This window comes from Triturus cristatus, chromosome 2_1 (assembly GCF_964204655.1).
Source record: "Triturus cristatus chromosome 2_1, aTriCri1.1, whole genome shotgun sequence".
Lineage (NCBI taxonomy): Eukaryota > Metazoa > Chordata > Amphibia > Caudata > Salamandridae > Triturus > Triturus cristatus.
The window spans coordinates 277,913,107-277,940,159 of record NC_140581.1 but is presented as its reverse complement, the minus strand read 5'-3'; the positions used below and the strand labels follow the sequence as shown (position 1 = coordinate 277,940,159).

Below are 27,053 nucleotides of genomic sequence, written 5' to 3'. Positions count from 1 at the left end.
CTGCGGAAAGGTCACTCCATTCCTTAGACCTTAAGAGAGTGCTTAAATTCTATCTAGAGGGAACGAAGGACATAAGAAAATCAGAGCAATTGTTTTTAAATTATGGTTCCATGAGGACAGGTTTTCCAGCTACCAAAAGGTCCATTTCCAGATGGATAGTGTCCTGTATAAAATTGGTCTACCAGCTGGCAAATAAACCCCTGTTGTTGTCACCTAAAGCACACTGCATTAGGGGGAAAGCAGCTACAGCAGCTTTCTTGCATGACGTTCCGATGGCAGAAATTTGCAAGGCAGCAACCTGGAGATCTGTGCATACTTTCACAAGGCATTATTGTCTTGAATCCGACTCCAGGGAGGATGCTCAAGTAGGCCAGGCCTCCTAGAGAAATCTGTTCAGATAAGAGAAATGTCTGAATTGTCAAGTTTAGTTGTCTGAGCTTGATTGTTAATTATTATTTTCCTTTGCCCGCAGTGGATGAGGTGAGGCTCGCTATTCTATTCTAGTGCTTATGACTATTGATGAGGATCCCCTGGAAGAGAAGGATTAGTTACTTACCTGTAATCCTAGTTCTCTTCCAGGGGTATCCTCATCAAAGTCATAAGCAACCCTCCCGCTTCCCCGGGCAAAGGATCCTTATTCTTAAGGAATTGTCAACTCTTGGTGTCATGGCTTTGTGTCACCGCAAAGAACAACTGACCTAACTGTCACCCCTGAGGCATGATGGGAAGCTAGGGTTCATGGCTGCCTTAAAGGCACGGTGCCCGTTTTTTCTATATTGCTATGAGTTAGCTTTCTAGCCTTTCTAGGCTGTAGTTTTCTGCAATGCAGCCTGTGAGCTGTCAATGCTTTCAGTCCTATCTGAGGTTTTGGACTAAATGCTAAGCATTAAAACAGTTTTCAAACCTGCTTTGCTGTTGTTTTCTTCCCTGTTTTTATGATATATTGTTTATATTAGATATATTATTCATAGTATACAGGGGAGTCCTTACAGTATTATTCAGCTCTGGTTGTGAAAGGCTGCATTTGCTTGTATATATGTATGTGTGTGTATATATATATATATATATATATATATATATATATATATATATACACACAGAGACAGATATATGTAGGTCACATATATGATTGTGTTTCCGTGGTCCCGCGCATGGGCGGGAATATTCTAGTGCTTATGACTTTGATGAGGATACCCCTGGAAGAGAACTAGGATTACAGGTAAGTAACTAATCCATATAATGCATCAGGGGTTCAACCACCCCTCCATCCTAGAGGATCATAAAGGTCCGGACGAATCCCTCATGTAAGGAACTGACCAGAAGTCAATCCATGCACCTCAACAAGGACATCCAGGGGCATCCTTGTGGAGGTTGTATAACAGTTGCCAACCGTCACCAGTTACCTTTCCGTCCAAGCATACCGCTGCGCCACCGAGAACATGGGAGGGTCCCCATGAGGTAGCCCCACCAGTGGAAGGGTAGAGGTGTATAAATTAGCTCGCCAGCGTCCTCCAAACACTGCACCACCAGCACCGGAGCATTGCCACCAAGAGCAATCCATCCCTCCCTCTCCCCGGTATTTGATGCAGAAGTCGGGTCAGGAGCATTCCCTGGTTAGACACAGAACACATGTGCCCCAGCTTGGCCAGGTTCCCGCCATTCAGCCACAGCGGAGTCCATTTCAGCTGGGGAGCCAGATGGTATAGCTCCAAGTCCGGTGCACCCAGGCCTTCCTTCAAGATGAGTCGCCGAAACATGTCTAGAGACACCCCGTGTAATCCCACCCCCATCTCATATGAGCTCACCCAACGAGTCTAATTGTCGAAACCAAGTGGCAGGTACTCAGGTGGGGAGCGGAGTAAAATAATAAAGTAACTGAGGAAGCATAATCATTTTAGCTAACATAATCTGTGGTAAAATGGGGAGTTTGCCAAAAGGCCACACCCCTGCAGAGACTGTAACTCCACCCCCTGCTTGCCCTCTCATAGATCTACTCTAGTATGAAAAATCTGAATCACAAGATCCTGGAACGTTGAGGGGGCCCAGCTGATTTCCAGCATCAGAGTCTGCGGTCGGTCAGAGCCGGGCAGCACTGGGAAAATACGTCTTCATCAGTTTCACCTTAAGCTGGAATATCTCCCCAAACTTGTGTAATTGCTGCACCATGAATGGAACATCTTTGTCCATGTCAGTCACATAAAGTAACAGATCATCAGCACATAGTGATATTAAATGCTCATTACCGGCCACCTGAATACCCCTTCCCTGACCCCTCGATCCGCACAGCCCTGCCGGCTCAGTAGCAAGAATGCAAGGACAGTGGACGCCCTGCCTGTTACCCCGACACACTTCATAGGAGTCGGACACAGTCCAGCCTATTCGGACTCAGACAGTGGGTTTACCATACAGCAGACAAACTCATGCCACCCATGAGGCCCTCAGCCACATCCGGTCCATGACTGCTTCCAGATAGGCCCAACTGACGTATAAAATGCCGTTTGCAGGTCAACAGCTGTCAGACCCACCCAGTATTCTCCATCCCGCCGGAGAGTGAATATCACCACGCAGGTTAAGGGAGTTATTGCGTTGTGGAATAAAACCACATTGGTCGAGGTGGACCAACGCTTGCATGTGCAAAGCTAGGTGCATGGCCTGTGTCTTGCTTAAAATCCATGTTCTGAATGGACAATGGCTGATACGCTGTTGTGCGTGCCCTCTGTCTAGTCATCTCTGGGGGGGCAGAGGAGATAACGAACGCATCCTTGGTGGTAGTCGGAAGCTCCAGTTTTTCCAGCACCTTGTGTGTTAAACACATCCGCCATTTGTGGGGCCAGCATTCCCAGAAACGTGGAATAAAATTCCACCAGTTGGTCATCGGGTCCCAACATCTTCCCTTTGTCATATCTCTAATGGCACCCTTAATTTCCTGGGTGTAATTCCCCCCCCCCCCAACCCCTTAATTCCTCCATGGCAACTGGAGTTAGGCCCTGCTGTGCCATGGGAGACAAGAAGGCTTCTATAAGCTCTCTAGACTCCTCATAGTGTCTTCCATTGAGTCCATATAGTACTCCTGAAACACGCCATTTATGTCCACTTAGGAGTACACCGGCTTCTCATCGAGGCGGGTCAGGCGTCAAATCGGGCCCGCGTATTTCAGGGCGTACCAGCCAAGCCAGCAATCTGCCCACCTTACCCTCACTATCATATGCCCTAGCAACATTATCTTTATATTTATGACACCAAAACATCTCCAAGATGACATTATAGCGTTCCCTGGCTTCCGCCAACCGACTTCCTATGGCAGGCTCGGCATCCACGCTGTCGTCCAGTCCTTGTATGGTCCTGTCCAATGACCAAAATTATTGGTCACGGTCACAGTCACAAAGTAGAGTTATTAAGTCCCAGTACGGCATAGGCATCAGGCGATCCACCATGCACCTACCTCATCCCACCTTATCAACATGTGGCCTGAAACTCAAATCAAGTCCTCTGCTGTCTGTGAAGTCCTGTGAGATATACTCCATTTACAGACAGAAGTATCGTCTGAAGTATATTCATCAGAATGCCTATCAGAGTGGGTCCCTTCATCTGAATTCGCAGTCTTGTCATGGATAAGGCCAGACACCGCTAGCAGTGCTACTGATTTGTCATGATCTACCAGGGCTTTCATTGCGCGCAGAACGTGGCCATGCTCGGCACCCCCTCCGTAGGTGCCGTCTCTGGTGACACCCTTTCCGGCGCACCAGAGTTCATACCCTCCGCCGTGTACTGGTCCATCCACTCCCAGGCTGATTACCTACTTGGAAACCGAATTAAAACTCAGGTGGCCCCTGCTGAACTTTCCCCCTTATTTGCTCTTGAACTGAGGGGGAAAGTTCAGCAGGGGCCACCTGAGTTTTAATCTGGTTTTCCAAGTAGGTAATCATGTCACTACCCTCTTCTCCTTCGAGCAGCCCTACGATCAGCACATTGTGGCACTGATTGCTGCTCTTGCCGTCTTCTGCTCTGCTCTCCAGTATTTTCACCCGTTCAGTGAGATCTGCCATTTGTTGCTGCAGGGACTGCTGTGTTATTGGGAGCTTCCCAACTATCACCTCCGTCTCCTTGACCTTGTCTGCAAGCTTGCTATGGTCTGCCTTAAGAAGGCCCGACTCCGCTGAGACAGTGTCTATAAAGTGTTTTTGGAGTCCACGATGTTTGCCAGGATCCTGTCCAGAGTCTGTTGTAGGGCAAGGGAAACCTGTTCTGCACTGCTCCCAGGTGGTAGGCCCTATGATGTGCGCCCCTTGCAGCCTCACGGGTGAACCAGTATCTTTCACCCTAGATTTGCCCATGGCTGACCAACCGACTGTGGCACATCTGGACAGTCGTTTGTCAAGTCCCTCCCCAAGAACTAAGCTCTGACCTTCAGTTACGCTGGACTCTACTCTCCACAGGCCACAGCCGGCTAGTTCTCCGGCCTCCGCGCCTCCTCTTGGGTGTCTACTGCCACCTGCCTCGTGGCGGCCATGGTGAGCAATAGACCTTGCTCACCAGATCGTTGCTGCCCGTTAATCCGTTCCCCAGGTTTACCCTGATGTCTCGTCAAAGTGTTTCAAGGATCAAGGCAGGAAAGAACAGGCAGAATCACAGGTGTCCACCATGTCTTATCAGGGCTTGGTCATCCTCCAGTCTCTGGCCTGGGCCTCCAGTGCTGCGTCGCACTCCATGAACAGATTGCTGTTGTCAGGTCAGCCCCATCCGTGGTATGTGAATGGAATCTACAGGGTGTCTCTAGACCTTCCCTTATCAAGGTCAGGCCTTTGGTTTCAGCCCGGGGGCCCACCCCACTTAGTATAGCCTGGCCTACCCCTAGGCTGCAGGTCATGAAGTCCTTGCTACCGTTCCCCAGGTGCCGAGCTGCCACCTGGGAAAAACACCAGGGGGGGTCCTCCCCCATGTGCTACATGACTGGGACCTTCACAGTGTCGATTGGCCCAACAGATCCCGGCAGTTTCGCTGGGCCGGGCCCTCCCCACTTCCTTAGCGTCACTGCAGAAAGGGCGTTGCATGCCTGGGTAGTGTAACTAACGTGAAAACGTTGAATACTCATTGGGATCTTATACACGTTCAGCATGCTACTGATCCTATATTAAACCTAGGATTTGCAAGAAATCCATCCTTTTTTTCTTTCTACATCTCTTTCAAAAAGATTTATTAGATTTTTCTTCCACGTAATACTTTTCACTTTAGAAAGTGTTAGAAGTCCCAAATTTCAAGTCCTCTTTCTTCATCATCTTGTTCATCTTCTTACTCTTCTTCATCTTACCATTGTTATTCAGTAAAGTTTTCGGAGTGGACATGTAGGCATAGTTAATGTTTTTAAATATAAATGTAGGTTGTTTATAAGATTGTTGTTTTAATTTATTAATTTTATTGTCCAAGATTTTTTGAACTTTTTAAGTGTGACAAACTCATTATTATACTTTTTCATTTGTTTCATTCTTGTGTTTAGAAACATTTCCACGAGTTGTTCCCCTGCAGCACTGTACTGTTGCCAATGCAGTTCGAGATCAGAACCTTTCCACCGTGTGGACTGTTGAATATGCTCTTGATTTGTTGCTCATTGGCGGGTTGATTCCAGAAGCAGCTTGGTTTGCACTCCAGCTCGGAGACTGGAAGATGTCAGTCTCCATAGGTTTGGCTTATAATCTGTTCTGTCAAATTACAGAGGACCTTACATGGTGAGTTAGTTTTCTATTTGTAGAATGAGAAAAATGCTGACTTGCTTGATGTTTTATAAGCCTTTTCTTCAATATGTACTCTAAAGTGTATTTCCAAAATACTTCCATTTCGACTTCCTTTTTGCATATAACTCCAACACTAGCCCCTTGACAAAATCAAAATTAGAATTGAAATAGGAATATGTGAGTTTGCAACATGCGTTCCCATAGGTCACATGCAGTACATACTCCTTCCATATAGTGTAGTACTCGCAATATTATAATTAGTTTTTTCTTTAAAGAGCGGTTTCAAATATGAGGTGACTTTTGATGCCACTCCTGAAGCACACAACTCATTGAACTCAGACTCCACCTCAAATATTTTTTCTTTCACCGCCTATTTCGGATGTATTTGGAGTGCTTTGTTGCAGTTGCACATGGAGGTAAAGATTTTGTACCGTATAGCCTCGTTGAGCACACGTTTTCAGCATTGATGCTGAAGAGTGTGTTGCAGATAAGTGACTTGTTCGGCGGGGTCATGGAAAATACTCCTTTTACATTTGACGCAATACAGAATTTCCGCGGTCAGCCCAGCAATGATTCTGTGTCTATTGACGGACCCTGACGAGAGCACTTGTTCCGTGTACAATACTTTCCATAGCACAAAGACCTTTAGGCATCATTGGGATAGAAGGTGGGCACACTGTATGATGATGCAGCACTATCACTCTACTGAGCTCACATCTGGTGCAGTTGTTACGAGCATCAAAGCCTTTGAGTCTGATGACAGTTTGACGGACCCCTCCTGTACCCCAAAAGCCCAAGAGGAGTGGAGCAAATCTTTGTCTCTCCTGTAGTCTCTGACTCTAGAGACCCAGAACCTTCAGCACCCCCATTGGAGCCTGCTCCTGGTCTAAAGCCACACCTTAGGTTTCAGGCTCCAGTACAGAACACTGGTCACCCCAACCTCGAAATTACACACTTCCTACATAGACCATGAGCCATCTCCTCGGCGATCAGCTTCAAAGCGAACCTTGGCTCTAAGACAAGGAACATCTATGAAAGGAATGTCATGCCTTGGTTAAAGAACCTCCTCACTAAAAGACTTGGCATTCGGTTGTGAACATTTAATGGCTATAGGCAAATTTGACGATGGAGGAATCTCAAAATTAATGTCCTGTCTCTAGAGTACAGAGGAATTTGATCAACCTTTTTTTATCAAAGTCAACTTTGAAGCGATCTAATCCATTGAAGCCCAGCAGAGACACCAGCTCATCACAGGAGGACAGCGATGTTACACAGACCCCATACCCTTACAATAGATAAAGCACAGCCCATATTGACTATTAACACCAGTTATATTGTTTCCTGACATCCTCATTCTGCGCAGACATCCATACAAAATGCACACTCAAAAATGAAAAGCAAGCACCATGCCGGCACCAACAACAGCTGTCCACACCACACTATTCCAATTCAGATGGGGAGCTCCTTGCAGACCAGCTACCTCCATCTCAAGCCTTAGAGGTCAATAGAACAACAGGACTATGTCTGGCATGCCTATAGGATAAAGGCCAGCAATGTCCCTTCTCTACAGCCATGCCAGGTAAAAGTGTCTACGCATGGTTACAACTTTGTATACAACACAGGTATAGTGGGAGCTACAGCACAACATGATGTTTACTGCGTTTGAGAAAGAGAAGGAGGATTCTTATAGAGCCTATTTTCAAAGCTGAGAGGAGCACCCAGTGCTTGTCAATGTTGAATACAATGCCCAAGTGCTTGGAGAACAACGTTCATGGCATTGCAAAAATCAGGATAAGTATAGTAGGGGGGAAAATGACAGTGCTCCTCAATAGCCTTACTTTACCTGATGTCACTTGCCTCTCTAGTGGTGCACACAGCTCTGAAAAGGGTTCTCAGGCAAGGCAGACGGGCCACCCCTTGACAGAGAAAGTTTAAAGTTCAATGCTGGAGGAAAGCGAATAGGACTGAGTCTAACAAAAAAGTAGCCAGTTGCCAGTTCTGTGGCTCTGTTCAGCTATGCTCAGCATAAATTAGAAGAGCTGGAAAAACTCTTGCAACTCCTGCCTGATCTGTCAAGGAAGAGAGCAAAAGTGATAGTCTTGGAAGGAACGAGCACTCCGTGCGCTGACGCACTGGACATCGCTACAGCCATACCCGCCAGCTAGATCTTTAGGCAAGACCGTCAGAACAAGCCCCTAGGTGGAGTCACCATCATATTCAAAGATACCCGCTGTACCACCTACTCAAACACCCCACCACCTACATGGAACACCTCACGTTCAAGATACACATCACAGTTAGTTTCCCACTGGGTGGAACACCCATAAACAGACCACCAGGACCCCACAGCAATTTTGCCAGCAAAATAACAGACTTTGTCGCACTCCTCATCACCAAAGCCAGCACCTTCATCCTCCTCAGAGACCTTCACTTTCAAATAGAAGACCTCACTTACCCAAATTCTACAGCCCTTCTAGAAAACCTCAGAAACATTGGCCGAACCCACCCACACTGCCGGACACCTATTGGAATCAGTTGACAAGCCAGTAACTATGACCTAGACAAACCATGCCCTTGTCTGTTTCTGCATACCCATTACGCAGAATCACAGGACTACCACCATCCAAACTGCTTGCCACATCTGGAAAAGCATCTAATAAGAGGAATAGGCTTCCGCTGTCTCCAGGCACAGGCTTGAGCATACCAGCAACTTGCTGGAAGACGTAAACCTCAAGAGCTGCATCAGTGCATGCACAAACACCTTGGCTCTCATCAAGTGCTACCCAAAGGCAAGTGCCCGACCACAGGCCAGCTGGTACACTGAGGAACTCAAGCTCATGAAATGTCACTTCAAGCAGCTGGAGTGCAAATGGAGAACAAGTCAAAACACAATATAAATACCTCTTTGAATCAACCCTAAGACCATAACACTAGCAGATATGGAAAGCCAATCGCACAGCTCCTGCAGAACACATCAACACCAACACTAACAGTAACAAGGGAAATCTTCACCTTCATCAAAGATTTCACTGCACCTCCTGCTGCCTCCAGCAATTTCACCCTCTCACAAGACCTTTGCTACAAACTCTCCTAATTCATCTGTAACAAAACCACCTCCATATACAGCAATTTTGACCCTCAACTAGACCCTGTTACTGTTGTAACTCAACGAATCCTGACCTCGTGGCCTTCTGTCACAACTGTTGGAATTGCTGCTACCATGAAGACTATCATCCTGGGACTTCATCTGACCCATTCTCCCCCACGTCTCCACCAAAGGACTCCTACCGATCAGTAAAGTACTAACACCCATCCGCAACGCCTACATCAACTCAGTCACATTACTGGACACCTAGAAATGTACCACTGTCATACCCCTGCTTAAAAATGAATCCGGTAACCCAGCCATGCTTTGCAAATACAGACCCATCTCCTTCCTACCATACCCAGGAAAGGTCTTGGAGAAACTAATCAACCTCAGCCACCATCAGTTCTTCGGTGCCACACAGTCCGTTTTCTGGCCCAACCACAGTACAGAAACAGCAATCATCGCCGCCACATTTGACATCTGCATGACCCTTGATAGAGCAGGACCCTCCGAATAATCATCGACAACAAACTGGACATGACCCCACAAGTCAACGCCGTCACTGCATCCTGCTCCACACCCAGAAGATGCTGAGGAAGATCTTCAGATGGCTCCCAAGCAACACTAGCAAAACTGTCACTCATGCCCTAGTAACGAGTACGTTGGACTATGTGAACATCCTTTATGTCTATATTTACCTAAGTGGTAGGCAGATAGTGTATGAAACTCTTCTCTAAATAGCACACACTCTAGGTTGTGAATGACACCCTCCCAAAAGATTTTGATGACTGTTCAGTTCCTCACCATGTGCAAAACAACAGCATCATTGTTTGTTCATCTGCAGGTATGTGGGGGAATTTCAGTGGAGATTCTCTGTATCCTTCTAGGTATTGGGTACATTATGTGGAAATAGTTATATTGTATTTAATTGTGTATTTAAAGTGTGCATTACGCCTCACTGGCCTTTGGGTGTAGGTGAGTGTATGTGTTAGACTAAAATGAATAAAACATTTTGAACCATAAAGTGCACATTATGCAAGACCTTATGTATGTACTCCTGTAGCCGCTTGTGTATTTTTCAAATTGGCTAGTGATTTTTTGATCATGCTGCAAAGGGCCCTGTAGGGCATGTCACCAGTCGCCTACTGTGTCTCATTATGTGTATTAGTTGCAGGACTTCAAGTACTGGTGGTTCAATGTCCTGCCCCCTGCTCTTTTGCCCCACACATGTTCTGGAATGTACCTTTCAACGTTTTGCACTGTAGGATTGTCCTGGTGATAAGCAATCCTATTCAGTCAGGAGCTGCACTATTTTAAATTCTTCTCTTAGCAGACACTGACTGTTTCAATACCTACCCTGAGCTGTGGATGTAATTCTAGTTCTATGAAATAAGCTTTTGACATGGGGAGACCTATCGATGGAAGAAATCTTGCATATTTAGGATCCTCCTTTTTCGTAACCAGTACTTGTCTCCAGCTACGGATAACTGTCTGAAATAATTTAGGCTTCTTGTTTGCTGTGTGAGGATTTATTCATCAGCATATAGTTGAGCTGCCCATCTCTCGCCTGTTTTGTAGTGAGACCAGTGTCCACCAGTACTTCACTTGTGAACACTGGCTATCCACTGCAGCTGCAAAGCGAGGAAGCCCACCTCTGTCTTTGGCTAATTTTAGTTTGTGTTCTACTACTCTTTGTATGCCCTGTTTCCAGATCAAATTTACCAGAAGGTGATGTAGTTCCCTATAAAGTGATCTGTGTACTCTAGGTTGAAGGGCACTAATATGGTATAGTAATCACATTTGCATTATTATTTTTGCTAAGGCTATGTTCCCATTATGGTCAGAGGCCTATGCACTGCCTCAGTGCTGTAAGGGTTTTGTACCCGTTTCCTTCCATAATGTCTTTATCCGTATAGTAGACCTGTAACTCAAAGTGCCTAAAGGTGTGCAACTTCCAGGTTTTTCCCTATTCGGCAAGTATACTAGGTGCTTCAGTTTTACCTGGTTTAAGTGGGAATGCGCATGTTTGGAGCAGTTTACATGCAGTCCTGATATCGTGCAAAATTGTTGCAACTCCCAAGTGGTAACCTCTATTCCTGCAGTATTGTACCTTAAGAAAAACCGTATATCGTATACATGTAACAATCTGAAGTGTAAACCATCCTGAATGTCAATTCCCGTTTCCAGTCCTGCTTGTCTCATTTTCACTGCTAGTGGCTTCATCTCCAGTGGAAACTGCATTGACCATAGTGGGCACTGCATTGACCATAGTGGGCACCGCTGACTGCTTATTTTGAACGCCCTTGATCTATGTCTCCGTGTTTTTACTCTCGCTGTTTTTACTCTCGCTGTGGGGTTCACATACAGGAGTTTCACACATTGTGTTATCTGGTAGTCAAACCCAAATGTTATAATGTTGCCATTCAAAAATTGCCACACTAATGTGTTGAAGGCTTTCCTGATATCAATTGAGAGAACCATAGATTGCGATAGTTCGGGAGTTGTTTCGTCCATTATTCTCCCTCAACTATTTTAATATTGTATTCTTGTATCAGTAGCATGTATCAGTGAGCGCATTATTAGATGTAGTCTCTTAGATATCAATTTGCTAAGAATTTTATAATCTTCATTTAACATTGACAGTGACCTATACGAGGCCCTGTTTGATGAATGCTGTCCCTATTTAGGGAAGCCACTGGTTGGAGACTTTCACTGTTGATTGCCTCTGTTTGCACTTGCATGAGGTGGGGCGCCGATATGTCTATAAGCACCAAATAAAACTCAATGGGTAACCCATCTAAAACTGGCCTTTAACTGGTAGCAATTTCTTCTATGGCCTCCTTTAATCTTTTGTTCATTGAAGGGGAGGTCAGGTGCCTTTTTTTGTTCTAGTCAGTTTCATAAGATTCTGAGGTCCTAAATAGGTCTCCAGGCATGTTCCTAATTCCCTTAAAGTGTTTTGTGCTTAGTCAGGAATCCCTGTTAATATCTTTTGTCATAAGCATCACCTCACCTGCATTGTTTTTCAGTTTTGATGTTAAAATGCCTCTTGACTCTGATTTCGTAAACTAGTCCAGTAGCCAGCTTGATTTGTCCCCTTTTGTATGTGTTTGTTGCTAGTATTCTTTGTGATCAAGGCATCTGAGCTTCTCCACTATAGGAGCGATTTTTCTTTTTCTCACATCTGTCAGCACCATCATATGTGTTTAATTCTAGATGTTAGTGTCTTGTCTAATTTGATCAAGACGCACTACCATTTTTCTTATACCAACTGTTACCACTCTACAGTGTACTTAATCACAACTTTTAAATGCTTCCCGTTCAGTCTTCCTGCTAAATGCCGTATTTTCATTCTCTTGGAAATTGCTGTATATCGTTTCTTGTAGCTTCTCGCAAAATGCTTGGTCTTCTAGCAACTGACTTTGTAACCTTCCTGATATTTTTCACTGTGGGACTCGTGCCACTTTTAATAGGCATTTGCTGCGTATGGTCTAGTACCATTTTACCTAAATTTTCCATCTGGTTGACTCATTTCTGCATGCTAAAAAGCATAATATACTATTTTCTCTAACCTTATATGTAGTATGTGACTGGCAAATAGAAGGAATATTGTTCAGTCTGCGATATAGCATTCTCCAGATGCCTGTTAACTCCTAGAGTTCTATTCATTCTAGGACTGCCCGACATGCCCTCATCGATTGTTCCCCCTCCCCCCCCCAAGATGTGGGTGTAAATGGCCCATCAACTTGTTAAACACATATTTAAAGTTTCCACGTAACAAATACAATTTGTTGCCACTCTCCTAATTTAAATGATTACTCAATTAAGAACACTTTCTGTTCAGAATTAGGTGCATAAGTGTGCCCTAGTGCAATTTCCTACCCATCTAAGTGGCCTCCAACTAGCACATTTCTCTTCCAGGGGATCCTCATCAATAGTCGTAAGCACTGAATATTCCCGCCCATGTGCGGGTACACCGGAAATAATAAAAATTATATATGAAAAACATATATATATACACATATATATACATATATATATATATATATATATCATTTTTTCCCATACCAATGCAGCCCTATAAAGGAGGCTAAACAATGCAATAATAAGTAGATTAATGCATTTGCAGATACACAATGTAAATATAGACCACAGGTGTGCAAGTACACTTGAACTCTTTTTAATGAGTAAACTCATGAAAAACTGCGCAAAAATGCAAGCATTGTTAGCCTACAGGCTGCATTGTAAAGCAACATAGAAACTGTAAGCCATTGTACAGAAAACTGGCACCGTGCTTTTAAGGCAGCCATGACCCCTAGCTTTCCATCATGCCTCAAGGGTGACAGTTATGTCAGTTGTTCTTTCCGGCTCCTTCAGTCAGGACCCTGGATTCACAGCTCTCTCTTTTTTGACTTTTCTGTCAAAAATACCTTGATTTTTTTGCGGGTTTTTTACCTTCACTCAACGTCTTTTGACCTTAGAGTGAGGTTTTAACCATTTTTTTGTGACAGAAAGAACATTTTTCTGTCAAAAATGCCTTCTTTGTTTGACTATTGCCCAGCCTGTGGCAAAAAGAAGGCCAGGTCGGACACACATGATGTGTGCATCCTCTGCCTTCCTGATTCTCACTCTCCTGCCAACACTGCAGGAAGTTATCTAGAAGAACCATCAAAGACAGGGAGAGAATCCCACTTCCTGGCCTCTCTGAAAGAGGTAGGTCTCCAGTGAGGAGAAAGAAAAGAACACGATCTACGTCGTGGAGCAAGATCCCAATCTGTTCTCCTTCGGCGTCGGGATCGGCGTCGAAGTTACCGGCGGTGGAAAAACAGTCGTCATCGAAGACTTCGGTGGCGCTGGAGCATCACTTCAACATCGAGGACCAAGTCTCCAACGACGTTAAAAAAGCGTCCGGCGTTGAGATAGGATCCTCTGCTGACGACCCTTCAGCGACGGTCGGCGTCAAGACACAGGTCGTCGGAGCAGCGAAGATCGACCTCGAGGCAGAGATCTTCGGCGTAAGACACCATCACCGACGACGACATTGAAGACTCCTTCGACCTCTCACCGCAGGTCGATGTCAAGACACAGGTTGTCGGAACACCAAAAATCGACTTGAAGGCAAGGGCTTCTGTCGGCGTCAGCAAGGCGTTCGACGTCGAGGCATGGGTCTCCGGCGGTTTCGCAACCGACATCGAGACAGTCTTCCGTCGAAGGAAAGACGGTCGGTGTCGAGACCGGAGTCTCTGTCGAAGAGAAGACAGTCGACATCGAGACAGGCGTCTCCGTCAAAGAGAAGACGATCGGCATCGAGGCAGAGGTCTCCATTGATACGGTCGGCGTCGAGGCAGAGGTCTCCGCCAAGAAGGGAAGGTCGACGTCGAGACAGATCTCTGTCGCGGACAACGTCGAGACAGAAGACTCCGTCGGTGTCAGTTCCTTTAAGCCATTCTCCGTCCCCATCATCGACGTCAAGAGCAGGCTTCCACCGTTCCATCTCCAAGTCTAGATCTCCGGAGGTTATGATCTTGACATGAAGTAACCAGACCTCCCTCTGGGCATCAACGTTCAGTTGAAAGGTCTCATCCGGATGGGCGTAAATCTCCTTCCACACGTCGCTCTCCTGTAAGAGCAGAGAGGACACCATCTATTCACCTCTCACCCAGATGGATGCGACCTCTGCATCACTTGGCTGATACTGCACAATCGTCAGACGCTCGGCGCGATTCAAGCCCTCTTCACAGGTCTGCTCTGACTCGCATGGTACAGGCTACAGATTTCTCTCCACCAAGATCTAGAGCTCGCACTCCTGCACTTTCCTCCAGGAGGAGATCAAGATCACGCAGCAGAAGGAGAAGGCGCAGATCTCCAACGCTTTCCACCTCCTCAACCCACTCCTCAAAAAGAGACTACTCGCCCACCCTTACCGACAGTCCACCATCGAGGATCTCTCTGGTGGACGATGTTAGCACGTTCCAAGACGTGCTTTCCAGTGAAGCTAACAAGCTGAACATTCCTATGCCAACTCAGCAGAGCTTATCTGTAATTTTCTAAACTTTACACCAGAGGGCTGCGCTAGACCGTTACTTCCATTGGTACCGGGGCTCCTCCAGCCGGTTATGGACATCTTCCTCATGCCGGCAACCCTCAAAACCCCACCGGCGAGAATTCTAACTCTGTCCTCGTCTACAGTTCCACCAGATAAGGAGAGCAAGATGCAGGATTCGTGGGGGAGAAATGTATGTGGAACGTCCGCCTCCATGCTTAAAGTCTCCAGTGCATCGGCGCTCTTGGGGTGCTACGATAGATCTCTGTGGAACTCTCCAACGCTTCACAGAGAAACTGCCCAGGGAAGACCGTAAGGACTTCGAGGAGATCTTACAGGAGGGCAGCTTGGTGGCGAACCAAGTAATCAGTGCTGCAGCAGATGGGGCTACACTCTCAGCCCATTCCTACGCCCACGGGATTTGCGCCAGAAGGTCATCCTGGCTTCGCCTCACAGCACTGAAACCAGAAGCGCAGTCCCGGATCCTCAATCTCCCTTTCTCTGGCTCATCCTTATTTGGTACTCATACGGATGAGGAAATGGCACGGATGAAGACTGAGCTAGATACCCTGAAGGTGGTGGGGTTGGAGAAGAAAAGAGTTCTGTCGCTGCTTCTACCCTTATGATCGATGATCTTTCGAACAGAGGGTTCAAACCCCTCATTGGCAAAAACACCAAAGCCAACAGGGTCAGCAGAAATCCCAGTATCAGGGCCGTTAACCCTCCAGAGGAAGAGGAACAAATCGCCAGTCCTCTACCTCCACGAAGACTCCAACCAAGCAATGAGTGCCTGCTTCCTCCATCACCATCCACCACTCCAGTGGGGGGGAAGTATTGCAAATTATCTGCAAGAGTTGCAAGCTATCACGAAGGACCAGTGGGTGTTAGCTACGCTGCACAATGGGTACTCTCTACGTTTTCGACGTCGTCCGCCCTCGATCCCTCCGGTGCCATCATCGTGCCAGCAGATCAACATGCTGCAAAGGGAAGTGGCGATCCTTCTACGCAAGTCAGCCATAGAGAAGGTGCCAAAATCACAAAGCGGTCGAGGAGTCTATTCAAGATACTTCTTGGTAAAGAAAAAAGGTCGAAAATCAGAATACAGGTCCATTCTGGATCTGCGAGCACTCAACAAGTCCATCATACGGGAGACGTTTCGCATGTTGGCTCTCCACCAAATATATCCTCATCTGCGACAAGGGGATTAGATGTGGTTGCTGTATCTACAAGATGCCTACTTTCACGTCCCGATAAGTCAGCATCACAGGCAATAGCTAAGATTCCTAGAAGGATCGTCCCACTATCAATTCAAAGTGCAGCCCTTCGGGCTGAAGTCACCTCCCAGAGTGTTCACAAAGTGCATGGCAGTAGTGGCAGCCACTCTGCGACACAGAGGCATCTTTGTCTACCCTTATCTGGACGATTGGCTGCTAAGAGGTCCTTCTCCCCAGATTGTGAGGAACCATTTCTGGCAGTGCCTAGATCTTTGTCAAAAACTGGGCCTCAATGTGAACTTCGAAAAGTCGACGCAGCAGCCCACACAGAGAATCCACTACCTGGGGGCTATGATAGACTTTGAGCTAGGAAAAGTGTTTCCTTTGGAGGAGAGACAATTATCCATCACACAGAAAGGCAGACAGATTTTAGGCAGCAACCTGCCTTTGGTGCGTCATATCGCCTCCCTGCTAGGATCGATGGCATCCTGCATTTTTCTGGTTCCCAATGCCAGGCTGAGAATGCACCCTCTGCAGCAGGATCTGGAGGACAAATGGGATCAGCGGACATCTCGCTGGGAAGACAGAATCTATCTGTCACACGCAGCCAGAGCATCCATCCCGTGGTGGATGAACAACAACCTGAGAGTAGGGGTTCCGTTCCATCAAACTCCTCCTTTTCAGATTCTGATAACAGATGCATATCTCCAAGGATGGGGGGGCTCACATGGGGTCTCTCCAGACGCAAGGCCTATTTTCCTCAAAAGAGCAATTGTACCACATAAACATGTTGGAACTAAGCCGTTCATCTGACTCTAACGGCTTTCCTTCCTTCGATTTAGACGAGTTCCATCCTAGTACAGACGGACAATACCACCACCATGTACTACCTGAACAAACAGGGGGGAACTCGCTCGAGGAGACTCTCTTTGGAACCTCAGACCCTTTGGCACTGGCTCTTTGCAAGGAATCTATCCATCACAGCAGTTCACCTGTTTGGAGAGCAGAACTCTCAAGCGGATGCTCTCAGCCGACACTTCGAGGACCAGCAGGACTGGGTTCTCAATGACGAGGTGGTCAAAGACATTTTCCTTGGGGCCGTCCAGGCATCGATCTGTTCGCAGACGACGAAAACACAAAATGTCAAGTCTTTGCCTCAAGGTACTACCGGCCAGGATCGAAGGGGAATGCCCTTTTGATCGACTGGTCAGGTGCATTTGTGTACGCCTTTCCACCCCTTCCTCTCATCCCCCGAAGGTGGTGACCAAACTCTCACACTCAGACACTACGATGATCCTAATTGCTCCGGACTGGCCGAGGCAGTGTTGGTACCCGGACCTTCTGCATCTGTCAATATGCCCACACAAGAGACTGGCGTGCAGACCGAATCTGCTGTCCGTGATGACCGCGAGGATTCATCACCCCAACCTTCCCTCACTGAACTTGGCAGCATGGCTCCTGAGGTCCTCCAATATGGGTATTTAGGCCTTCGACAGGACTGCATGACCATATTGAAAGAAGCGAGGAGACCCTCCACAAGACACTCATATGCTTGTAAATGGAAGCGTTTTTTATATATGGTGCGTACAAAATGTTTGTAATCCTACCTAGGGGCAGGAGGAAGTAATTTTGCCATACTTGCTTCATCTAGCCAGAGCAGGTTTGAAATTATCTTCCATTAAGGTGCACCTAGCTGCATTACTGCATAAAGGCGTTCCCCTTCTCAACCCTCGTTTTTCCAGCTACAGGTAGTGAAGGACTTCCTACAGGGTCTCAAGAAAGTCTACCCTCCAGTCCGACCCCCTTCACCCCATTGGGAGCTGAACTTGGTACTCTCAAAATTGATGGGTCCACCCTTTGAGCCTATCCACAAAGCAAACTTACAACACCTTACGTGGAAGGTAGCTTTTCTGGTGGCTATCACCTCCGCTCGTAGGGTGAGCCAGATACAGGCTCTCTGTTCAAAAGAACCCTACACAGTCTTCCATCTCAATAGAGTGGTCCTGAGAACACATCCCTCCTTCCTTCCAAGGTGGTGTCCGATTTTCATATAAACCAAACAATTTATCTTCCGACTTTTTTCCCTAACCCCTCCACTCCAGCTGAGAGGGCTCTACACTCATTAGACCTGAAAAGGGTTTTGAAGTTTTATCTAGACAGGTCGAAGTCAATGAGAAAGTCTGATCACCTATTCATTAATTATGGTTCGATCAGGACAGGTTTTACAGCATCAAAGCGGTCCATCTCCAGATGGAGAGTCTCATGCTTCAAATTGGCTTACCAGTTAGCACAAAAGCCTCTTTGTCCCGCTCCCAAAGCTCATTCCACGAGAGGAAAAGGGGCTACGACTGCTTTTCTCAATAATGTTCCGCTCTCCGAGATCTGTAAAGCAGCCACTTGGAGATCAGTGCATACATCTGCAAGACACTATTGTCTTGACTCAGATACCAGAGCAGACACCCAAGTAGGCCAAGCCTCCTTGAGGAATCTGTTATACAGCTGATTATTTCGGTTGTTGTTAATTGGGTCACTTTGTTTCTCATTTGCCTGCAGGTGCAAGATGTGCTTGCTATTCTATTCACTGCTTATGACTATTGATGAGGATCCCCTGGAAGAGAAGGATAAGTTACTTACCTATAAAACTAGTTCTCTTCCAGGGGTATCCTCATCAAAGTCATAAGCAACCCACCCGCATCCCCAGGCAAATTAGATTGTTTTTATGGCTAAGCTTTATGTTTGTGCCCTGACCTTCGGGTCTCCCCAAAGAACAACTGAGCTGTCACCCCTGAGGCATGATGGGAAGCTAGGGGTCATGGTTGCCTTAAAGTCACGGTGCCAGTTTTCTGTACAAAGGCTTTCAGTTTCTATGCTATTGCTTTACAATGCAGCCCGTAGGCTAACAATGCTTGCTTTTTTGCGCAGTTTTTCATGAGTTTACTCATTAAAAAGAGTTCAAGGGTACTTGCACTCCTGTGGTCTATATTTACATTGTGTATCTGCAAATTTTGAGGACTCCGTCATTACTAGACAGCGACGGCAACACAGCCACAACTAGCGCTCAGGGCGACTGGAACTCGTTAGCCTCCCTTAAGAAACTGCAGGTTAAAATCGCCCTCCACGGCTCAGTTATGACTGAATACCTCAGAGCCAACGCAGCACCCAACGGCCTTCTGGTACGGACTGCACCCAGGATCTTTCTGGAAGACCTCATCTTCAGGAGGGAATGGAGTCAAATAGCATGGAAATGCACCCGCGATTGGATCGTCCTGATAATCAGCACTGCCAAACGACTCTCTGAAGCACTCCTAATAAGAATCAATATAGCAGAGAACGGCCTCAAAACCGGCATCAGCTTGTCAGCATTCAAAACACGCCTAGCAGAGATCAACACAGATATAGCGGATCACCGTGACTATCTTCTAAACCAAAAAATTACTAAATTGCAGAATGATCTCAAAAGATTCGATAGGGAAAAAAATCTATCCATACATAAAAGACTACTTCCAACCTTCAGACATCGATGTCCTGTCAGACGATGGCTCTTCCACATCAAACCAATCTGGACACTGCAACTCCAGCAACCAAAGCTGGGGTAGACGCTCCAACCAACAAGGCCTCTTACCACCACCTCCTATGCCACAGATTTACGGATATCCAGTTCCACCGTATCCGCAACCAGGACCAATGTGGTACCCACCGTACAACATACCTCAACCAGGGTTCCAACAACCTTTCTTCCACAACCCTCCTCCTCCTTTTCAGAACAGAGGCAGGGGCAGGGGCAGAGGAAGAAGAAGAGGGAACAAACCGGTCCAATGGCAAGACACGGACAACCAGCAGAGAACGACAAGGAGCATGGCGCACCCAAAAAACTTTTCCGCAAGGTCAGACTCGGGGCCTTCTTCAAGGACACTACCAGACCTGAACAGGAGGACACAGGATTGAGACCGCCCTCCAGATTCACACCTACGGCAGGCATGGTTCCCTCTGAGGTCCTCACCTTCGAGAAGGCAGTGCTCAAGGAGGTCAATCTTTTGAAACCTCCCACCACCTACAACAATATGCCTAACAGACTACGGAATGCAGTCAACTCCTTAAGAAATGACACCGTGATTCTCAACATCGAAGATTATGAGCAGGAATGCACCCGCCAGTTAAACAACACAGAATATTATGAAATACTGGAGACTGACCCAACTACACGCCTTTTGGGACAGATCCGCATTATAGTGAACCACAGAGGGTTACTTCTACCTTCTCCCTAAGATTCACAAGGGGGTCACGCCATGGCCTGGCCCGCCCCATAGTATCAGGCAACAGCTCGCTTTTGGAACCCCTCAGCCAATTCAGCGATTTCATTCTACGCCCCATGGTCCAATCTACTCCAGCATACCTTCAGGAAACCCGGGATGTCCTCAACCTCATTCAAATGCTCAACGAGAAAAATACGGAGGATATTAACCTATTGCTCACCCTCGATGTGGAGGCATTATACACCAACATTCCTCAGGATGCCACCATTAAGGTCGTGAGTAACCTCCTGCGAGAATCAGAACTCCCCACCAACACACCGGCGGATTTCATCACAGCCCTTATCTCGATGGCTCTAACCAACAACTTCTTCATGTACAAAACAACCACTTACCATCAGATACAGGGTACCAGCATGGGGAGCACCTTCGCTCCGAGTCTGGCAGGCCTCTACATGGCCCATTTTGAGGCTACCCACATCTTCACTGAGACAAACCCATTCCACGAGAATCTTGTCATGTGGAAACGTTACATAGATGATATCCTAATCCTCTGGAGGGGCACAGAGACCACGGCCAAGACATTCCACGAATGGGTCAATAACCAGGATCCACATCTATGCTTCACTATGACGACCAGTACCAAGGAGATCCCATTCCTGGACCTCTCGATCAGCCTCGAAAATGGGGTACTACATAACACTACTTACAGAAAAGACACGGACTGTATCAGCCTCCTTAGCTTTAAGAGCTACCATCCTAAAGCACTGAGAGAGAATTTGCCTTATAGCCAATTCTTGAGAATCAGACGTAACTGCAGCAGGACAAACGATTTTGAATACCAAGCCAACCTCCTGGCACACAACCTCACTGAGAGACACTACCCTGAACAAGAGAAGCCAGAAAACGGGCTAGGAATAACACACGAGAAGGCCTATTGGAGACGAGGGCACCCAAAACCACTGACCTCATAACTTACGTCACGACCTTCACTCCTTTATCCAATCAAATCAAGAAGATAATCAATTGAAACTGGAGGATCCTCAACAGTGATACACTGGCTATCGAACCCCCCCCCAGTTTGCGTTTAAGAGAACTGCCAGCCTTCGCGATCAATTGGTGAACACACACACACAAACACCACAAACGATCAAGGAAAGCACCTTGTGGAACCAGCAGTCACAGGACACTATCCATGTGGCACCTGTGGGGCTTGCTCTTCCACGCGACACACAAAATCATTACAACTGGGGCACATCCGATGGGAACAATGAAAACATACTAATTGTAACACAACCAACTGTGTATATCTCATCACGTGCCCATGCACCTTGTACTACGTTGGTATGACTACCAGAGCCATAAAGAAAAGGATCAGCGAACATAAAAGCACTGTGCGACGAGCACGCACAGCTACGAAACTCACCAACCGCTTCTTGGAAAAAGGCCACCCGTGTGAGGCCATCCAGAGGACTATCTTGGAGGCAAACCACAGTTGGAATAGTGACTCACTCTTCAGACGCGAACAAAGGTGGGTCCACCGCCTCCACACAAATACACAGGGCCTTAATGATGAAATCCCCTGGTCAGAACTATGACACACTGACAACCCTACCTGGTAGGATCCTTCACCAATGGTCAATGTACATGACAACCCACTGGGCTCTGTCCCACAGAGTCGCTCCATGGCTAGTGTCTAACAACATTTGTGAATATGCATTTACCTCTACTGTGCGGGACTACCTTTTTCCGCTGATCACCGCTCTCCACCTTGCGGTGCCCAACTCTGAACCACCACCACAGCTTCATCACCCAAGGACAAGTGACACGACCTCTGTGTGCACTTTGCCCTCCCCCCTTTCTCCTTCTCCCCCCTGTTTTATACACTACACCCTCCCTGCTTACACGTTAGCTTAGGTAGGGTGGGTAGTATAGGTAACAGTCATTGCGGCCACGGGAGGCCCCCCCCCCCCCACCGCATCATACCTCCATCTTAGGAGCTGGCTCATGCCCGTCAAATGTACCGGGAGACACACACTACACATTTAGGATTACCCACCAAACCCTGGCTTCCAGCCGCAGACGCTGGTCCAATCCACGCCATAACACGCATGCGCGCCCCCAGGCAGTAGCGTTAGCTCTCTCACGCATGCGCATTGATTCCAGAAGCATGACGGGGCAACCAGAAGCAGGCACCTCCTCCATGACCCCGAACTCACGCTGATAACACGGCTAAATCCCCCAGCTCATTACCTGCGAGCTGGCGTCCGGACAGGGTAGGCTACAAGCGCCGACACCCGAGTAAACCGTGAGTAATTGAGTAGCGCACACCTACACGTACTACGTGTGCAAACGCTACGATACTGATGGCATGTTTTATACCCGCTTCCCCCCCCCCCCTTTTTGTTGCCTGTCCCGCTTTGCACCTTCAGCCCAAGACGGTGCGGGCATCCTACGCCAAAAAGCTCATGGAGTAACATTATCTCCATATTTAGGTAAGCCCAGATGCAGCCTTTGACAGACGCATACTGAGCACTAATGTTTAATGGTCGTCGTTGTTTCATGTTGTCTGGGATCGTATAGGAATGCGCCTACCTTCTGTGCTGCACGAGTCACGGCTCCGCTACCGGACTGAGTGTGGTCTCAGAGTTTGGAACATATCCTTGCTTGTTCCCCCTCTATGCCACACATATCAGGTGGCCGCCTGCCGATGCGACCTCGACCGGGGCTGTTTGGAGGAGTCTGCCCTTCGGACTTCTGCGCTTCCGCGTTGTTCTGTCCGATGGCGCCCCTCCTTCCATGCCTCGCTGTAGATGTTTACGCTGGCCACCCCCTGGTGGGTGGATTCTTCTAGCATCACCTACCTTTAATGTCTCACCTAGTTTTTTTTTTTTTAAACTACGCATCCTGGATTTTGCTGTCTTGAATACCTATTTGCAGGGTGTAGAGCTAATACACTTGAACCCTGTATGTTTTTTATCTCCTTCCCCCCTTTCGCCTCTCCTCTCTCCTACAGGTCAGAATCTAAGGGGGGAAAAAGACTTTCTTTCTAGGTACAGCCGCCATTGACTAGCAGTTTGTAGGCAGCGTTCCTCCCTCCCCCCTATTGGTGTGATAGGGCTAATGTCACCCCGCTCACACTAACACGTTTGTGCGCTCACCCCACTCCACCTTCACTTTTATTCCTGATGAAACGCCAGGGATCTATTAGACCAACATAGGCGTGAAACATGTCGACCTCAGCATAGTTACCTGGGCTCATTGCGCCCCCTTAGGTAACTCCTAAACCTACGGGTTTTTATATTCTGGCAAGGGTACCTCCCTATTAAAACTTTCCTCTGGTAACCCTTAGGCAGTTTTAATACGCACTGAACGCACGCATCACTCCCAATTTAGGACTCTTACCCACACACCTACATGCACCGATCGGCAGTTCTCTAAAAAGATCTCCGTCAAAGAGACCCTTCGGGGGACCCGTAGGGCATTGCACCGCCGGCCCGACGAGGAGCACATGCCCGATGATGAAGCATGACATCCCTCAGGGTGGGTGAGGGCAACAAGAGACAATATACGTCCCTCCCCATCTCCACTATTCGGGCCCTGACCTCCACCTTCCTGTTCTCCCCTCCTTTAGTGCGTCGTTGACTCTCCACAACACTCACTCTGGAACAGTGCCCACCTTTTGATTTACCTATCTGCAAATGCATTCATCTACTTATTATTGCATTGTTTAGCCTCCTTTATGGGGCTGCATTGGTATGGGAATTTTTTATAGATATATATATATATATATATATATATATATATATATATATATATATATATATATATATATATATATATATATATATATATATATATATATATATATATATATATATATATATATATATATTCACTGAAAAAACCATAGGTTTCAGGGGCGTTATAGTTAGCTGGGCATTTCCCTCGCACAAAACCCTAGAAATTCGCGCCCCCGCAATGCACTGCTGATGACGTCACATATTACATCACTCATGACATGGTCAGTGACATCACTCATGACATCACTGATATCGTTTGAATTTTGAAAGAGAGAGCAGGACCTGCTCTCTCTTTCAAAATCCTAACTAAGTTTGCTATGGGAGGGCGGGAGAGTCCCGCCCTCTCATAGCAAACAACAGTGTCCTGGGGGTGAGCACCCCAGGACACTGTAGGAGCCGGCCCTGGGGGGTGGCGGTCCCCAGGACCCTCGAGGGCTCCAGGAGGGGGGCTACGCAGCCCCCCTCCCCTATTAATATATAAACATTTTGCCCCCGGGATTTGGCTAATTATTAACCAAGCGCGGGCTTCCGCGCTTCGGGTTTTTAAATTTTTTCGTCCAAATCCGCGCAACCCGCGCGCATTTCGCAGTTTTTTTTATTTATTTGTTTAAAAAAGGGGGCCCCAGGGGGTCCTTCTGGGACCCCCTAAGCAACACTAGAGGGTCAGAGTATTTCTACCCTGCCCCCTTTATATGTTTTAAACACTTATTCCCCTTACTTCTTCCGCCTCGCTTCTACCGAGGCACAAAATGGCTGCCAACAGTTCCTGGTTTAGAATGTAGACACACTCGACAGCCAATTGGCATTCAGTGCGTGATCGGGAGCGTTCGCGCTTGGTTCGGGGAGGGTGCGCTTACGGTGCGGGTAGGGTGTGCGGATCCTCCGAGGACATAGATATCACTAACTGTTTTACCCTAATTTTCTCAGTAACTACTGAACAGATTTATACCATTTATGCAAAAGGCACGAGTCTGAACTGAGGACTACCTCTTTTCCAAATTTGGTGTAATTCCGTTCAGCAGTTCGGGCTGTAGCTGCATCAACAGGTCCTATAGGAAATTGCATGGAGAAAACGCGCTTTGGGACCCCCCTTTTTTCTCGGCCCCCGCTTGACGAATCACCACGAAACTTTCAGGATAGGAGCAGACCGGAGCTGGCCAAAAGTTTGGAAAATTTCGCGAAGATTCGTCAGCCGGCGCCAGACTTATTGGGAATAGAATGTTGCGGATTTCCTATGGAAAATAGGTCCTAACTATAACTAACTACTGGCGATCGCCAGTAGGTAATGTGTGTGTGTGTGTGTGTGTGTGTGTGTGTATATATATATATATATATATATATAGCTGTATATATATGTTTTCCTTATATAATTTTTATTATTTCCGGGGTCCCCTCACATGGGCGAGAATATTCAGTGCTTAAGACTTTGATGAGGATACCCCTGGAAGAGAACTAGGATTACATGTAAGTAACTTGTCCTTACCCTCTTTTTCAATGCAGTTATCAAGTGCCATACTAAGGGTGCCATTCCTTCTCCTTACTGGTGCACCCTTCGCATATGAGGAGTACTCCGTTGCCTTGAATTCACCTCTTAATTTGTTTTGTAACTTTGGTATCGCCTGTCTCAGGAGGTAGGTCTGCTGTTGGAAGACTATATTGGCGCCTTTACGCTTTAGTCTGCACTGTATGCTGTATCGTTTAAAGATAGACCTCATGCCACACACACTCCCAGTAATCAGTTAATAAGTTGCAAGCATGTTCATGGTATTTAACAACTAGCAGTCAATCAGCATTTATAAAGCGCAACTATGTCACCCCTATGTTTATCTGGGCGCTGTGTCTCCATTGAAGAGCCAGTTCTTGAGTCTCTTTTTGAAGTCTACCAGCTAGTGGGCTGTGCAGGGCTGGAGGGGGAGATTGTTTCAGGTCTCGATGTAGGAGACTGGCACTGCAGCGGATGCTTAGTGTGTGTGCGAGGGCGAGTAAAGAGGAGCATAGATGCCTAGCAGGTTGGTGCAAGTTTAGTCGATGGTTGAGGTAGGCATCTTTTCTAGATGGGGAGCCAGTGGAGGTCTCTTAGGTAGGTGGGGATGTTGGTTCGTTTTGGGAGGTCTATGATGAGTCTATGATGAGTCTGGCTGCAGTGTTCTGTATGGTCTGGAGTCTTTTGAGGAGCAGGATGGAGATGCCGGCCTACCGGGCGTTGCCGTACTGGAGGCGGCTGGTGACGAGGGCGTGAGTGGTGGTCTTTCTCTTGTTGGGTGGGATCCATCTGAATATTTTGTGGAGTATGCAAATTTTGTGGAAGCAGGAAGTGGCGACTGCATTAACTTGTCGTTTTGTGGTCAGTTGGCTATAGAGGATGATGCCAAGGTTGCATGCATAGTCGGTTGGTGCGAGTGTGTGGCTGAGTTCTACAGGCCACCAGCTGTGATCCCATGCTGAGGTGTTCTTCCCGAAGATCAGTAATTCAGTTTTGTTGGAGTTGAGTTGGAGGCAGTTCTCTCTCATCCATTCGGCTGTGTTGGTCATGGCATTGCAGAAGTTGTTTTGGCGTTAGCGGGGTCCTCAGTGATTGAGAAGATCAGTTGATGTCATCTGCGTAGGAGATTATGTTGAGTCCATAGGATCTGACGATGTCTGTGAGGGGGGTCATATACATGTTGAACAGGGTGGGGCTGAGGGATGATCCTTGTGGTATGCCACATATGATGTCTTTTTTTATATTTTATTTATTTCGTCTGGTCAACGTTATAGTTAACACAAACTGAAGCATTTTCATTTACAAAGGTATTCATCATAACCTTTGTAAGCTTTGGGTTTACAGGAGCTAATCTTATCATTCTGTATAGACGTAGCTGACATTGAACTTCACACCACATCGTATTACGACAATACAAACGTATTATGCAAGGCTTAGAGCACA

General features: G+C 47.0%; 1 protein-coding gene across 3 annotated transcripts in view; it reads left to right on the top strand.

Annotated features, from left to right (window-relative positions):
- The window catches only part of CPLANE1 (ciliogenesis and planar polarity effector complex subunit 1), a 2,680,747-nt gene that overhangs the window by 504,676 nt on the left and 2,149,018 nt on the right, over positions 1–27,053 (top strand). For all 3 annotated transcript variants that reach the window (XM_085631095.1, XM_085631092.1, XM_085631094.1), the window contains exon 17: positions 5,495–5,723. In XM_085631095.1, the coding sequence (XP_085487221.1) occupies positions 5,495–5,723 (229 nt within the window). The remainder of the gene's footprint in view (positions 1–5,494; positions 5,724–27,053) is intronic.